This window comes from Megalops cyprinoides, chromosome 4 (genome assembly GCF_013368585.1).
Source record: "Megalops cyprinoides isolate fMegCyp1 chromosome 4, fMegCyp1.pri, whole genome shotgun sequence".
Taxonomy (NCBI): domain Eukaryota; kingdom Metazoa; phylum Chordata; class Actinopteri; order Elopiformes; family Megalopidae; genus Megalops; species Megalops cyprinoides.
In genome coordinates this window covers 13,124,196-13,139,693 of record NC_050586.1, presented here as the reverse complement: position 1 = coordinate 13,139,693, position 15,498 = coordinate 13,124,196, and the positions used below count along the sequence as shown (strand labels likewise).

General features: G+C 46.2%; 1 protein-coding gene across 2 annotated transcripts in view; it reads right to left on the bottom strand.

Moving 5' to 3' along the window:
* The window catches only part of LOC118776130 (serine/threonine-protein phosphatase 2B catalytic subunit gamma isoform-like), a 46,118-nt gene extending 31,694 nt beyond the window's left edge, over positions 1–14,424 (bottom strand). For both annotated transcript variants that reach the window (XM_036526226.1, XM_036526227.1), the window contains exon 1: positions 13,772–14,424. In XM_036526226.1, coding sequence (XP_036382119.1) covers positions 13,772–13,823 — 52 coding nt within the window. In that variant the 5' untranslated portion in view covers positions 13,824–14,424. The remainder of the gene's footprint in view (positions 1–13,771) is intronic.
* Positions 14,425–15,498: the final 1,074 nt, after the last annotated feature.

The window sequence follows — 15,498 nt, the reverse complement described above, 5'->3', positions numbered from 1 at the left end:
TCCTCTCTGTGACACGGCGTGTCATCACAGAGCTAAAGGACAGCGCTGTGCCACGTTCCCTGGGGAGAAAGTGACCAGCAGCTTCACCCCACCTTATCACTTGTCTTTACCTTTCATGCATGTCTACACTGCATTTCACCCTTACTGTAAGGTGAGCAACGCATTTGTAAAGCATCTTAAAATGGAGTACCAAGGATGCATAGTGAATTCAGTTTGTGCTATGTCTCGCATCAGATGCAAAACTGAAACTCAATACTGAATCCCTGAATCCCAAAACAGAATCCCTGAATCCCAAAACAGAATCCCTGAATCCAAAAACTGAATCTCAGATGAGCAGTGTTTTTACGAAAGGAAAAAAAGCAAAAACTTCAGCAACAACTTTTGTGGACCCCCTTTTGTGCCTTTTTGCCATCACCATGTAGTGGTACAACACAGGTGCTGTAGTTACCTCACAAGGAATGCAACTAAGTGCATGAGTGAGGGACACTACGACTTCTGGGACTGCTTAGTCACAGCAAACAATCCCGCAGTACAATCTTAGTCCGCTAAATCCCATTGTGTTTCCATGAGACGCCACTCTGAGACAGCGCACGTCCATTAGTCCAGTCTAAGCTTTCCTGTGGGTGTTCTGCCAGCTGGCTGTGGAACTGAAGGAGGAGTCTGTGCCCCCAGAAGAGGGATGTGGGTTACGGGTACACACCTGGTCAGCACCTGAGTCTCTGAAGCAATGGGCCCGATGGGCCGGCTGCTGATCAGGACAAGCTGTTACGCTGTGACAAGCGCAGTATAAATAAACGGTAAGCACTCCTGGGCCTACGAGGCAGGCCGTGAAAGGGTCTATAAGCTGTGTACGAGCGTTAAGAAGAGGAGATTAGGCAAAGCCTCTATTAGCCTGGGATTCCAGGCTCAGAGTCTGTTTATTTAAGGCCCGGCCCCGGTGCCTGACGAGCTCTCAGAGGTTCGACGCCGCTTGTGGGCTGACACATGCGAAGAGTGCCCTGCAAGCTGTGCCCCGTGAGCTGTGCCCCCTGAGCATGGTTCTCAGCTCTCAGCAGCAGCTAGGAGTGAATATACCCGGAACCCTTTTGTGAAAACCAACCACCAGCCGCTGTGATTACAGGGGGGCGGAGCTTCTCTTGGGCTCAGCCTACCAGCTGCGCACGGGACTTCCGACTCACACAGGCTGAAGGAGACCACGAGGGTCACCTCTCATCCTGGATCATAAACATCAGGGCTGACAGCATATGACTCCCCCTGACAACTGATCTGGGATCAGACTTCCAGGAACAGACACCAAGGTACAGAGCTGACCCCAGACTCAAGACTCATAGGGCTCCAGTTCTCAATACTTCCACAATCTGAGCTGCTCTGTGAAAAATAAGATTTTGTTACTTCTGTACAATTTTAGTATTGAAAATGATATTTATGCAGAAATCAACCACTGCAACATCAGCTAAAAGCAGACATACAATGCTCAAGTTTTTTCAGGGTCAGTTTCTGTGACATACTTGCTTAAGACCTTACATAATGCATTATGGGTTGGGTACTAGGGAAAAAAAAAATCAATAAATCAAGCCACATCTCCTGACCCCAGTGATCCAACCCCCGCTTGTCCATTTCAAACATGGCTACAATATTTATCAATTAAACATTAGTAACATTATTAAAGAATATATTATAGAACCAATTATCCTAAAGGCAACTTCAGAACTGTTGAATGCCTATTTCAAACCATCAGGCCAGCGGTGTGACTGTTAGGGAACAATAACTGTAACCGGGGGTTGCAGGTGTGATGACATTCCCACGGCTGGCTGTGAAACGAAACTCCCTTCTTCCCTTACTACCACTGGGTCCATCTCTTATCAAACATGAAAATGGCGCTGCTGTTGTACCTAGCAATGTTTTTAACCTGAAATTCTTCAGGAGAGAGTAACAAAGGGAAATATTATACCGGCAAAGACAGAGAGGTGAAAACTACCTTGGATAAGGGCATCTGCCACTATGCAAGTAAAAAAAATAAGATTTCACCGATGAAACTACCCAAGGACACTGTCTACTTCTCCTCTGGCCGGTGATGCATCTGACTAGCTAAGACACAATGAATGGCAATGACCTCTCCCACAAAAGAATCCGGCGGGAGTCTGCCTTCGCAAACCAGAGAGGGGACCGAGGTAAAAGACGTGCACATAAAAAACACTAAAAAACATTAAAGTGCAGGTAACACTAAAACGTTACCCGACACCGACTGCTGATAAGATACTGATAAAGGTTAAATGACTGCACAGCCAGTCGCTGCCTCTCCCACAATTTGCATCCTTCTTCCTCTATGAGCATGCTAGCCAGATCTCACCCATTACAAAACTGCTCGTGTTGCTTTGTTCCAGTGAGTACTGAGGAGCTTGTTAGCTGCAGGAGTGGCTGGACCGTGCGGCTTGGCTGCAGGAAGAGCCACACAGAGGCCCGTGCCCACAGAGGACACGGCCAGACAGCCCCCTGGGGTGGGGGCTTCCACCAATCGGTGCGCGCTTTGGTACACTCCTCAAGCGTGAAGAGGGGAACGAGCAGAGCGACAGCGTGGTGAAGCAGTGCACCATGGGAGCCGCTCCTTACACAGCTGCGCTTCTCGCTGAAGTGGACAGCGAGCGGAAGCGCCGTGAGAGGATCACTGGAGCGGGCTGCGGATCGCACCGCTGCCGAATTCAGAGCGCTCGCCTTCTCCGGGCTGTGTTCGCATCGCGTTTACTGGGAAGTCCAAATCGATATGTTGAGATTGGCTGACCTGAGGGGGTGTCCTGAGATCGAGGCACTCGGCAGCCAGCAAGTACAGCCATGCATGCCGCTCTGCTGCACTGCACGGCCTCCTCAGCAGGGCTGTATGGCTTTGTACTCACTTGCATTCATACTGGATCGATTATGGCTTTACATACCCCTTTGTCATTAACACAGCTGTTTAATACGGCTGTTGTCAGAGCCCAAATAGTGTTACTTAATATAGGCAGCAAATTCATTACAACAAGCACATACGAGAGTGTACCGACACGGGTGTAGCTGTAGCGAATATGGCACTGTGCATGCTTGGCCTCCATTTCAATCGTAAATCTGGCACAAAGTGTCACTGATTTGCATCACTGCATTGCCACCACAGAGAACCCCGCCTGGTAACTGACAGGCACTCGCACTGTCCTGCCACAGCTCTCGCTTCATGAGATCATATTTAAAGAAACCTAAATATCACAGAGCTGAACTTTGAACTTTGCCACTGGGCACAAAATATCACATTTCAAACTGAACAGTATGCTTCAAAACAGAATAAACAGCTTGCTCTGTAAGCAGCCACGAAGAAGGCTTTGAGAGAGGACAGTGCAATCTGATGTGACACATCAGACTTATGTTGAGTGAGCAAAATGGACAAATGATGAACCAGCACTCAAAACAATCAGATTAAAGGGTGCAGTAAAAGAGACAACCTGCCATAAGAGCTTTGGTATCACACTGTGCAGCAAGGTGTGGCAGTGAACACGATCTGGTTTTAAATGAGCAGTTTCACTTGTCACACAAAATGTCTTTCTTTTTCCACAAAACAGAAAACTGTGCCCTAGCCGGATACCTCAGACAAATGAGAGGCCAACCAGCTTTGTGATGATGCAGTACACAGCGGAGGTCCCTGCACCTCTCCCCACCTGTGGAGAGGAACGCGTACGGCAAACACACAGGGCAAGAGCCGAGATAGCTGCGCAATGTGTCATTATGTGGTCACACCCAAATTGCCCTAATCACAGAAGAGATTACTCACTTCAATTAAATAATTACCCAGAGTGGGGGCTCTTTATGGACGTCAGTCACAGAGGGTGCAACGTGCAGCTGCTCTCTCTCTCTCTCTCTCTCTCTCCCCAACACACACACACACATACACACACACACACACACACACACACACACACACACACACACACACACACACACACACACACACACACACACACACACACACACACACACACACACACACTGCCCTGCTCTTTCACTCAAGGCTAGATGAATAAGTAGAAACAGATTTTTCCACCTCAGCTCTTGGTGCGGATGGTTAATTGCTTGCAGTATTTTTGTTCAGTGTGAGAGATCTGATCACTGTGTGTTAGAGTGGTGTTACACATGCAGAGTTGAGCATGTGCTCAAAAGTGCACATGCCCAGCACTCTGCAAGGCCACTGGTTCCACACACAGACAGTGCCATTTCTGCTATTGCAAAAGCCTTTTCATTTTTGTTCCGAATCAGAACTGTCAGTGTAGTTGAGAGGAACACTGTCTATTCTGCAAGTATACCATGTTACAATCATAACTGAAGCACAATCTTGACGATTCTGTGCAGCTGTATTATAACACAAGCGGTGAACTATGGACCAGCGCTGATCATTGGCAGTGGTTCATACAACTGGGTAAACCAGTGATCGTGTCTCTCTCTCTCTCTCTCTCTCTCACTGACACACACACACACACTCACACACTCACACTAACACACACACACACACCCAGCAGAGCAAATTTACTGCCTCTCGTCCTTGCTCCTGAAGCCAAGTTTCGACGCCATGGCAGCTTTAGAAACAGCCTGACAGACACATAAAACATTTCAAACAGCCCAACACGTCTTTGAACACTCTCCATCACTATTTATCTTACATCTCTCCCCTGGGCTGTCCAGTAGGACTGTTCTGCTCCCATGTGCCACGTTTTTCTTGTGGGTAAATGGATTTCCATGTACACAAACATGTACTAACTTTTCCCCCAGTTTAGTTTCTGAACAGTTAGAAAATGAATAGCGGGGAGATGACATTTAGCACGAGGGGGAACGTAATTCATTGGCTTCCACGATCCACAGAACTACCACACTATGAAACTACTAATCCCAGTCATAAAGCTTCATCACTTGAGAGCCGCATTTAGACACTGTGTCATTGCAGACAATCCCAGTTTCGCCACCTGGCCTGATGCTTTTCAATAACAAAACCATATCCATTGCTAGGTATGTGCCTCCTTACTTTATTTTGTGGGCACCCGAACAGCTCATCTTTATGCCCCTATTCAAAAAAAGCTAACACCTGTAAAAGACTGCAATAGAATCCATGTAGATCTGTTAAAAAAATGACAGAGCTGGATACACACATTAGGAGTTAAAAGACCCACTCATTTTAAGAACGAATTAATTAGCACAGCCATCTAATTAGACATCGCCAACAAAAGCAGGTCAGATCATTCTTGGCATAGTATTCTGCTTAAGGTGTCGATCTATGTATTCCTCTGTACCACATACTCTTTATTGCTGTCTTTGTCAAGGTCTCCCTTGCTAAAGAGCTGTTTCTATAAATCAAACAAAAGCATAGTGCGCATTACAGCCCTGGACTTCTCCAAATACCTGGCTCCAAATGTACATTCTGCCTCCATTCGTTTCCTGACATTTGCATGAGGAGATGATTACAGAGCTGACGGTGAACCTGCGCATGCAGACCGGGCCTCTGATACCGCCTCCGGGCTCTGACACTGACGGAGGGCCCACGTTTCCACAGCCTTGGCTCAGCAGTCTCTCACTAGGACTTCATTCCCTGCCGTGACCAGCTGAAAGCACTCTTAAAAGGCCGGGCCTCCACATGGCTGCAGGCACCTTCTGAAGCCCACTCATTCCTTATGCCCTCTATAGTCACCTGTGAGGGACGAGCACATGGAGGCAAATGTGGGCTTCTGTCTAGAGGGACAGGAGGTTTGCATGCAGGAGAGATTATAGGGCTCTTATGGAAGACATGTAATAAAGCAATAACTGCAAAGGAGATAAGGGAAAGGAAACCTGTCTGCAACTCCAAATCAACAGTAAAGGTCAGCAATCATCTCCCACAAAATCATAAAATCAATCTTCAAACTGAGATAACTTACTCTCCAACCAGCTTGTACAAGCCATGGAAACTGCCTGTGCTGCAGGGCCGCACTAAAGACCCAAAAAGGTCATTTTTATCTGATCACTACTTCAGTTGAAGGTTTTCCAAGTTACTTGCTCTGAAGTCAGGGCCTACTTAAAACAAACTAAGTAAGCTTTTGTCAGGCCTGCATTAACTCAGCTGTGTTGGGATGCCCATCAGGGCCACCGTGCCACGTCACATCACAGAGGGAGTTCTGCTGTACCGACAGCTCGGCCTGAGAGGGAGAGTTAATCAAACATATTAGGCTACACACAAAGCGGTAGCCAGACTGCCTTTGTTGCCATATAATGAGTACAAATTCAGAACGCCTCCAAACAGGGCCACTTTAGAATAAAGGCATTCTATTTTTGGCCCTGGACACTGGGCAGAAACTGATTTTTTTTCCCTTCTTTTTGAGGGCTTCATTTTCTGTTCACATTCTGTCTCCAAAGAATGGCAGAGAATATAAATCATGTTATTAAGGCCATAGGCAGCACAGAGCCAGAGAAAACGGGGCGGCCACTCAGACCACAACAAGTAATCTCACTTCGACAGCATTGCATTAGTGGACTGATTTAGTGAGGTGATGCCTCCTCGTTCATCAGCAGGGACGGAGCTCTTTCCTCTAGACACTATCCCTACGTGCAGTGGCTTCAGCCATTTCTCTCTCAGGTTCCCGGTCCTCTGTGAGGGGTGGCTATGCAATGAAAAGACAGCAGCTAGAGCATTCTTCACTCATTTCTGCAAAGGCTTTGGGGAAACACACTTGATCTTAATTCTCTTAACTCATCCTGATAAGTCCTAGCCTTCAGCGGCAGGATTACTCCATCTTCTCTTCCCCAAGACAAATCCTCGCTCCTGTAAGATGGAGGGCAGGAGTGAAATTGGGGGTGACGTTTGAGGGAGGAGTGTCACTCTTCCTCCTGCACGCAGCGCGAGGTGGGTTCTCCGCCCATTTGCCACGGAGGAGCGTCACGGTCACGCACCACACCCTTCCTGGCTCGCAGAGAACACGCTGTTACTGCTCACACTTGAGTCTCATGGAACACCCACTTCCACCCCGGTACTTCAAGCTAAAATAAGTTTTATTAAAGGAAACACTGACACATAACCACAATAGAGAGAGGTCTCCTCCATACAAATGTGGCAGTTCCCTTCTTGTGGCTGACAGGCAGAAATGAAGCACACAGGGGCAATATTGGGCAGTCGGGAATAATATAAAGCAGAAAGAGGCAAGGGCTCTCATACCTCTAAATCATAGCTGATGTCAGCCCATCTTTCGCAGACCACAAACCAATATGATTTATTCCAATGATGGAAACCGCCAGTCAACTTTTCAGGCTTATTCCACTTCCATCCTGCAGTCTAGTTTCTGCAGTCTCTTTCACCGAAAAGAAAAAAAAAAATACTTGACTTCATTATGTTTTTCTCTGACAGACTGCGGGAACACATGTCCAATAAAACTCGGAGGAAGGAGAGAAGAAAAGGGGGTAACTGGGGGAGTCAACACAAACTGAGCGTGTGCATCTCTCCTCCCTCGTTCATCTACTATGAAGTCGCAAAGCATGAGAGTTACATCACTGATACAACTCTCCAGCGCAGCTGGGTACTGCAGGAATTACTGCGGTGTACACATGGTGTTAAAAAACAAAGCCATATTAGCAGTGGTGTTTGATACTTGCTCTGAGTGGCAGTAACACAACCTGGACCAAATGCTGAAGTGACTAGGGAAAACGCTGTATACACTGCATTTGTTTGTACAAAGCCATAACAGCCTCACAGAGGTACAGGCAGGACACTGAACTACATTTGCAGTTGGATGGAGTTAAAAATGCCAATGATCATTTCTTCATGAATACAGATATAAATGGAAACATACCCCTGTTAGATCAGCGGATTATCTAAATCGGACTCTTTCCTCCCAAAGCATGCACTCCACTGTCAGTGTACACAAAATGCTCAAAGAGCGCAGCCAAGGACAACGATAATACAAGAGTGTCACCGTGTAGATGGCGTGCCTCCTCCACCCTTGAGCTGTCATAGCAGCCATAAAATCAAATTATCCTTGCTTTGCCCTGCAGTCAGTTGTTTCATCAAGATTCACAGGGATCTGTGCAAAACTTCTTCAGGTACAACTTTTCTCATACAGACAGGCAGGTTGGCAGACACAGAGGTGATCACATGACCCGCATTCCACCTAGCAGTGGCATAGCTAATTAGCAATGCTTCTCTCAATGCTGTGTTTTTTAGGTTTGCTGCCAAAAAACTGCAACCATCATTGTTCAACAGGATATTCTGTGAAAAATTTAAATAATCATGTCACCACCTTTATCTTTCTTTCTTTTATTTCAGCTATCATGTTATTTCATGTTAATACTAACTTACTTTTTTATACAGAATTGAAATTAAGAAATGATACTGTGCTGAAAATGGAAATTCAGTCTAAATTTTATCATTTATAAACTGGTTGTCATTAAAGTGACTCACCTACAAATCACCTCAGATACACTGTTGGACACATATGACCAGAGCAATGTTCAACTGTAACAAAGCAGACATGACGCACACTGGTTTGTGGCTTGGATGACTGATGTGCTGTCACTTATAAACACCATATTACCACAAGGTCTTCATGACTGCTGACCACCTCTCAGTCTGTCCATGACACAATTAACTCCTGACTGGTCATGAAGTCTACAGTCTCTACAGTCTAAAACAGACTGTAAAAACCACAATCTGCACAAGTATAGAACCGACTACTCAACTGCACACAAGCACGCTGACAGGACCTGCGCTCCTTCTTGTGTTAATGCTTTCTGGCTGCCGACACCAACAGGAGGTGTGTGAGAGACTCCACATGTGGCACGGGAGACACGTTCTGATCTTGCTTTTCCCAGACCAACAGATTCCCCAGGAGATGTGCACAGCACTCAACCCACCCATACAGTTACAGCTGCCCGGCCAAACTGGGCCCAACAATACAGAGATAAAGTGAACAGCCCCTGGTCTGGCTGCATTCTTTTACCTCCATTCAGCGATTCATCAAGGCATGCAAGTGTCACCCCCTTTCGACATGGCTGATTTCATCCTGTGTGCTGTCAGGCGGGTCGGCACTTCAGCGTTGAAACACGACACCAGCTTGAGTGTCTGCGCTCGTCGAGAGCCGCTGACAAGGAGCCGTGATGTTGACAGTGTCGATAAAGGCAATTCTCTTTGCCCGCAACCTGGCTTTGGAGCAATGTTCACAACCAGACACCCTCTCACCGGGGGAGTCACTACATGCGGACCGTGCTCCTGAGACCTCACGCCCTGAGGCTGTGTTCTGCAGGAAGCTTTCTTGTTTCTCCTCCACCTCTGGGAGTTGGACCAGGACAGCTCCCCAGCTTGGAATAAGAATCAGCACTTTCAGTGGTGCTGGCTTTGCTACTATGTGCTGAGAAGGTAGACTACAGTGTGCCTCATAACTTTTAGAACTCCACTGACTTACTTTACTCTCCTGGTGAGAAGATATTTCAAGAGCCAATTCTCCTTGCCAGGGACCCCCCGTCTTCTCAATACCTCTGTTTGCCCAGCTATTGTATTTAGTTGGAGACAATGCACAATGTTTCAATGCCACAAAACACTGCAAATTTTCCAGGGTCCAGCAGTAAGCTACCAAACTAGGCTAGTGAAAAACTAGTAGAGATCACATATTCCACTTGAGAAAGGTAGATTCACAATGCACATGTTTGCCTGCAGTAACATGGCGCGCTCTCTCTCTCTCCCTGGTGTAGCTGCAAATTAGGATCAAAAGGTCAGGGAGCCTTCTGTAACTGTCTCAAGTTCCCCTGTCCTTGCGAGAGGACTTCCACTGACCCCTCCCCTACAGAAACACCCCTACGCCCCTCCATCTAATTAAGTCCTTCCCGAACTATTTGTTTTGCTGTTTACATCTACAGTGCTTCAGCTCCTCCTGAAGCCCAAAATACGAATCTCCGCTTTCTTGTTGACAGCAGCCCAGCCATTCTGCAGCCATCAGTCTGTAAGTGATCCCTGCGTCAGCGCAGTGCAGATGATACCGAGGGGCGAGGGTGCCAGAGAAGCTGTCTAACGATGACAGCTACCCGACAGTGCTATTCCATCAGCCTGCACGTGAGTCCTGCAATAGCGTTGCTACGGGGATCAAAACACACAAAAACAAACAAGTTTGTGCAAATCAGCGTGCAGTGCTGCAGACCCCGTGCATGCCTTTCCTGGTCAACACGGGACGGCTCCATTCCATTATGATGGTTCAATCAGGAGCACTGTCAGAAAAAGCCACAGGCCAGTGATGACTCAGTTCAACTGTGCATACAAGACTTAGCACAGGGAGGATCACTACATTAGTCTGGATCCTGAATTCACCGTAGCTAGCAGAAGACCGTACAGCATAAAAAAAAAAAGTGCAGAGAGTCTCACTTAGCCAGACTGATGTGAGACTTCTACACCTGCACTCAACATTTTCTGGCTCCACAGAGGTTATCGAGATGTTTTTGATTTGCTAACATGGCCTTAAACACGCTTCTGTCTTTTAGACAGGGCTGACATCTTGTTCTTTGAACTCATAATTAAGGCAATAACTCCAGAAACATGGCCAACACAGCCAGAGGCGTTCAGGTCTGTGTGAGCAGACAGAGGGAGAAAGGGAGAGCCAGCAGGGAGGCCGCCTGCAGCAAAGCAGTAATGCAGATTTGGGAGAGCCGGCATTCAGATGCGGAGTGGAAGGAAGCGTCGCAGCGACTGCCTCCTCCTGCTCACCCTGAGCCCTGCCGCATCCAGCGTAGCACTCCTGGAGCCCCAGCGGGACTCCCCGCTGCTCCGCGCCACCCTTAAATACCTCTCCGCCTCTCTCCACAGCACCGGCGCGGAGGCAGGGCCCGTGCGGGACCCATCGCCGGGGAAAGACTCTCCTTGCAATTACTCAGTCCTTCCTTATTTGCACAATTAATTATTAATCTGCTTGCCGGTGGCTTCTCGAGCACCTGGAGATCTTGGGAGAAGACCCGAATCTGGCTGCAGGCGGCTCCCTGGGGACATGGCTAATGGAGGACTCAAGTGCCCTGGGCTGGCGGCACGTTGAGCGCAGAGCAACTGTGCAGGGGGCAAAGGGCACAGGAATCCACAGGCAGCCAGGGCTCCGTGGGCCTGTGCAAACTGAGACCGCAAACATACCCCTCACGCTGCTCCTCCCTGCTCAGTCACATAACTAATGATCCAATTACAGCCTTACACGAATCGGCTCTTCCCACACTTAAGAGAATACCCTTGTGTAAAACAAGTGTCTCCTGGGGACACAACAGCAGCCCAGGATTAGGGACTTTCCCAGAGGTCAATATGAGGTCCTGGGACATACAAGTATGGGAACTTTAATGCAATTCAAATGTGAGCAACTGCATTCTGTGCTGCACTGCTGGTAGAGAGGATCCAGCGCTACTGACAGCTCAAGCATTCAGCCCAATCAGCACCTGGTGTCCCTATCTGGGCCAGCAAGCTGGTTGTGAAATGAAACTAGAGGGAAATACTGGGAATGTTATGAGGATCTATGCTGTGTCATCATGTCACAACAGCCTTCTTTTCTCTGTGTCAGAACAACCACAACACTGGGCACACCATCGCAGATCCCCCCCCCCCCCCCCCCCCATGCCTCTCCACTGCTCGTCTGGAGCCAAGGGTCCCAACCTGCACACGCCTCCAAATTCCCTCCTGCTGCAGCCAAGCACAGAGCAGACGCAGCAGTCAGGGAAGGAGCAGGCTGTCACAGACCCTCTAGCTCTCATAGCGCTTGCCCTGAGGAACGGGAGATCAAATCCAGCAGGAGAAAAACGCAGGTTGAGAAAAATAAGACATGTCAGCCTTCATACAGCAGTTCTTGACATCTCTCCTGACAAATGATTTACAGCTCCTGCTCTGTGCTGAGCCCTGAACACCGGCTGCGGCACTCCAGACGCCTGTCCTTTCCACTCAGGCCACATCACGGTTTCATCTTTCACTGAACACAACATGTGTAGAACAAACACAGCCTCTATATGGACAAAAGATCAGTGAAATCTGAATACTCTGCACAAACGTGGCCGGTGTATAATTTCACAACAGTTGCAACAAAATTGTTTGTATCTCCTCTTAAAATGCCATGCAAATAAAGAGCCAAATTAAAACACAAAATGTGACCCTTAACATTTTTCCTAATCACAAATCCCAAAACCCAGCACAACTAGCGCTCTGGGATTTGGGTGGCTTTTTGGCAAAATACCAGCCCTCTTAATGCTGACTTAAAACATAATGCCATCAACTTCGCCCTTAGTGATTTATGTTTGGTAAAAAGAATGACTGCATTCCAAATATGAGAAATGGAACAGCATAACCCGACCTCATAAAAAGTACCAAAAGAGGCTTTTTAGTTCGTGCAGAATATAACGAGTTAATTGCACAAACACAGCTCTTTGACAGGGTAAGTATTCCGTCTTGACAAGCGGAAATATGCCCTCGCGACAAAAATACAGACTATCGTAGGTTACCTCGTTACAAACTTATCCATGTCGATTAGCTATCTTTGGTTATCTTAAATTATAAAATGATGAAAGGCAAGTGGCCGCGTCGTATATTTTTAGCTAACGCTAGTTTTTCTTCCTGTACAGACGTAGTTATTGAAGTGCATTGCGATTCCACTCTGACTAGATGTCTAGCACGTTGTCAAATAACTAAGGTTAGCCACACTAGTTAACATTAGCCAAAGCTGATTTTTCACAGCCACAGAAATGTGAACATCGTAACCATCAGCGACACTTAATTATTACCGATCGCTAGACAGATGAGGCATTTATTCATCTATCAACTCGACGTATCTTGATAGACTGTTTTCTTGCTTGACAGCTAGTGAACGTACACACTGCATCTAACACTGATGTTAAAGGTCTAATTTGTTTTAGTTGTGCTAATAGTAGACTAACTATATACGGTTAGGTAGACAGACAGCAGCTAGCCACTTAATTTTAGTTACTGTTGCGCGTCAAAACACGTGTGTGACAAACTAGCAACATACTACAGTATGGCATTGTGGTCACAGCTAAACACATTGGTGTTGATAAGCTGTTAACAGTTAATGTAGAATAACATCTAACCGTAACGACTGGTTACACTGACTGGCTACACTAGGACCTTTCAGTGCACCTACGATTTAGGCAGCGTGATTTCCACTGTAAATTACTTTTTGACCGACATATTTTGCCAAAAATGCTGGAAGTAGGCGCAACTTCAAGCAGTAAATTAAGTCCAAATAGGAAAGACTAGGTGCATACGAAGCAATACAGCTGACTAGCTAATTGACTAACGTTACCAAAAATTCAGAACAGCCAAACTGCATCACCTCTTGCTAGTCAGTGATAGCCTAGTTAGCCAAGTTCAGTATTAGCACAAAGCGAACTGTATATTGTCCAAATTGTAACTGACTTGCCAGTTACAAATGGCTTGTTATCTGCTGTGTAAATACCTTGCAAGTGTCGTTACATAGGAAGCTAGCTATAGCTACTTAAGCTTGTTAGCCCGCTAGCTAATTATGGGCAGGCTAGCCAACAACGATTCGTGTGCGACAGGAATCAAAAACTCTACCGACGTTTAAAGAACGGAATCAAGACAGGTAACGTTAGCTAGTTAGGTAACGTTAGCTGCCGTACGAAGATCTACAAGAAAATCGACTCCGTTCAGTTAGATAGTCTAGAGACATCTTGTAAGCAAGTATCTAAGAAAAGTTGTCACGTTACTTCGCTGTATAAACAGTACAGGCTGATCAGCAGTATATAGAATTAATCTTACCTTTAATAAGTCGTTCGGTCGTGGACTGTTTGTTCTGGTCTTTGCCTGACATTTTCGCTTCACCTCGTCTCACCTTTAGGGCTGCAAAGATGGTTAATTCCTCTGTGAAGTCGCAAAGTGGCTCGCTCTAAAACGACTTTATTTTTGCCAACTAGCTAGCTAGCTAGCTACCCCCAAATTCAAAACCAGCAAAGCAGGACAGCCCAAAATGGGAGTTCCTGCTAGCTAGCTGGGTTGGAAGGTAAAACCCTGGAGGGGAAGGGGAAAGGGGGAGCCCGCTTTATCACCGAAATTATTTTATACGTAGCTAGATAGCTCGGCAGCTCGTTAACATTAACTCGGTTTCAGTCCACCGACTCCTTCGTTGGGTCGCTATCCAGCCGCTGTCAGTTTCTGCCACAAAATTAGCTATCTTGCTAACCAAGTCAACAAACTAAAATAAACAAAGCCCGGGAAGAAAAAACGGTTTTACAATTCCGATTTTCTACTTTTCCAAGACAGAATGTTAGTTTCGATGACAGGGTATTCCGTTGCCGCTTTGTCCTCAATAATATTTTTGGTGTTTTTTCGGCCTGTGTTTGCGAATATTTCCCCCCTTCTACCTCGCTAGCTAGTCAGCTATGTCTTCCACTCTCCCTCCGTGTTCTTTCGGATTAAACTCGCTAATCCACCAGACCACAAGCGGATTTCCTACAACATGGCGGCGTTGAGTTGTTGATCGTAAAGATTTATGGGTAATGTAGTAGAAACACAATAAGGTGCGCTAGCCAAGAATTCAAATGCTATATCAGAGACCATACATTTCCCAAACGGCCTCGCTATTTTAGGTACTTAGGAGATGTAGTTTTTAAAACCATGCAATTTCGAGTTCGTGTTGTTTTAAGTTTAATTTTTAACCATTATTGCACTTAATGAAGACCTTAAATCGAAAGCAAAAATTGCTGTTCACTGTCTTTGGGTGTTATTCTTCTCTGCTTATTTGAGGACAGTGTTAAAGGCAAAGTTGAGGCCCTGACCACCTTACTACATAATTGTTTCACTTACCTGCCAGAGGAATCTCATTCAAGACAATATTCAAAAGATGCATAGGATATAAGGCACAAGGCAGCAAAAGCAGAAAGAGAGCAAAACTGGAGGTAAACTATCCACAAGTCACAAAGAAAATTGTCAACCACAAGAGCATCAAAAATATATACTGTGCATCAGTGACACCTTTTATGAAATGAGTGTTGTACGCATGCATGCTATACATATAATTAATATGCAATTGGCAGAAGTCACATTAAATAAAGTGTCCAACCCCATCTTCATAAACTAGTGAGAAATATGCATTTTATGGTGCAGAACATGGCAGTACCTTGCAGAATTACTACTGAAACACTGTAACCTCAGAGTGCAATTTCCTTCTAAACGTATAGTCACATAGATTCATGGCTTCCAGTCACTGCCAGTTTCAACAAAAATGGTCCTTCATCCCTTCATCCCAATCATGAGAATTCATGGAGGAGGGAGCCCCAAAATAATTGCCTATTACAAATATTTTTAACATATTAATAGATATCAGAATGAGAACAAAAGAAGCAGTCTCACTACTGAAGATCTTTCTTTGACCAGCATCCTTTGGGTTCACCAGCTCAGGAGCAGAACAAATGTGAAATAAGGAGCGTACAATTGTGTAGAATGTCACCAGCCACAGCTCTTAATTAACATTGGGAGATTATATCTTA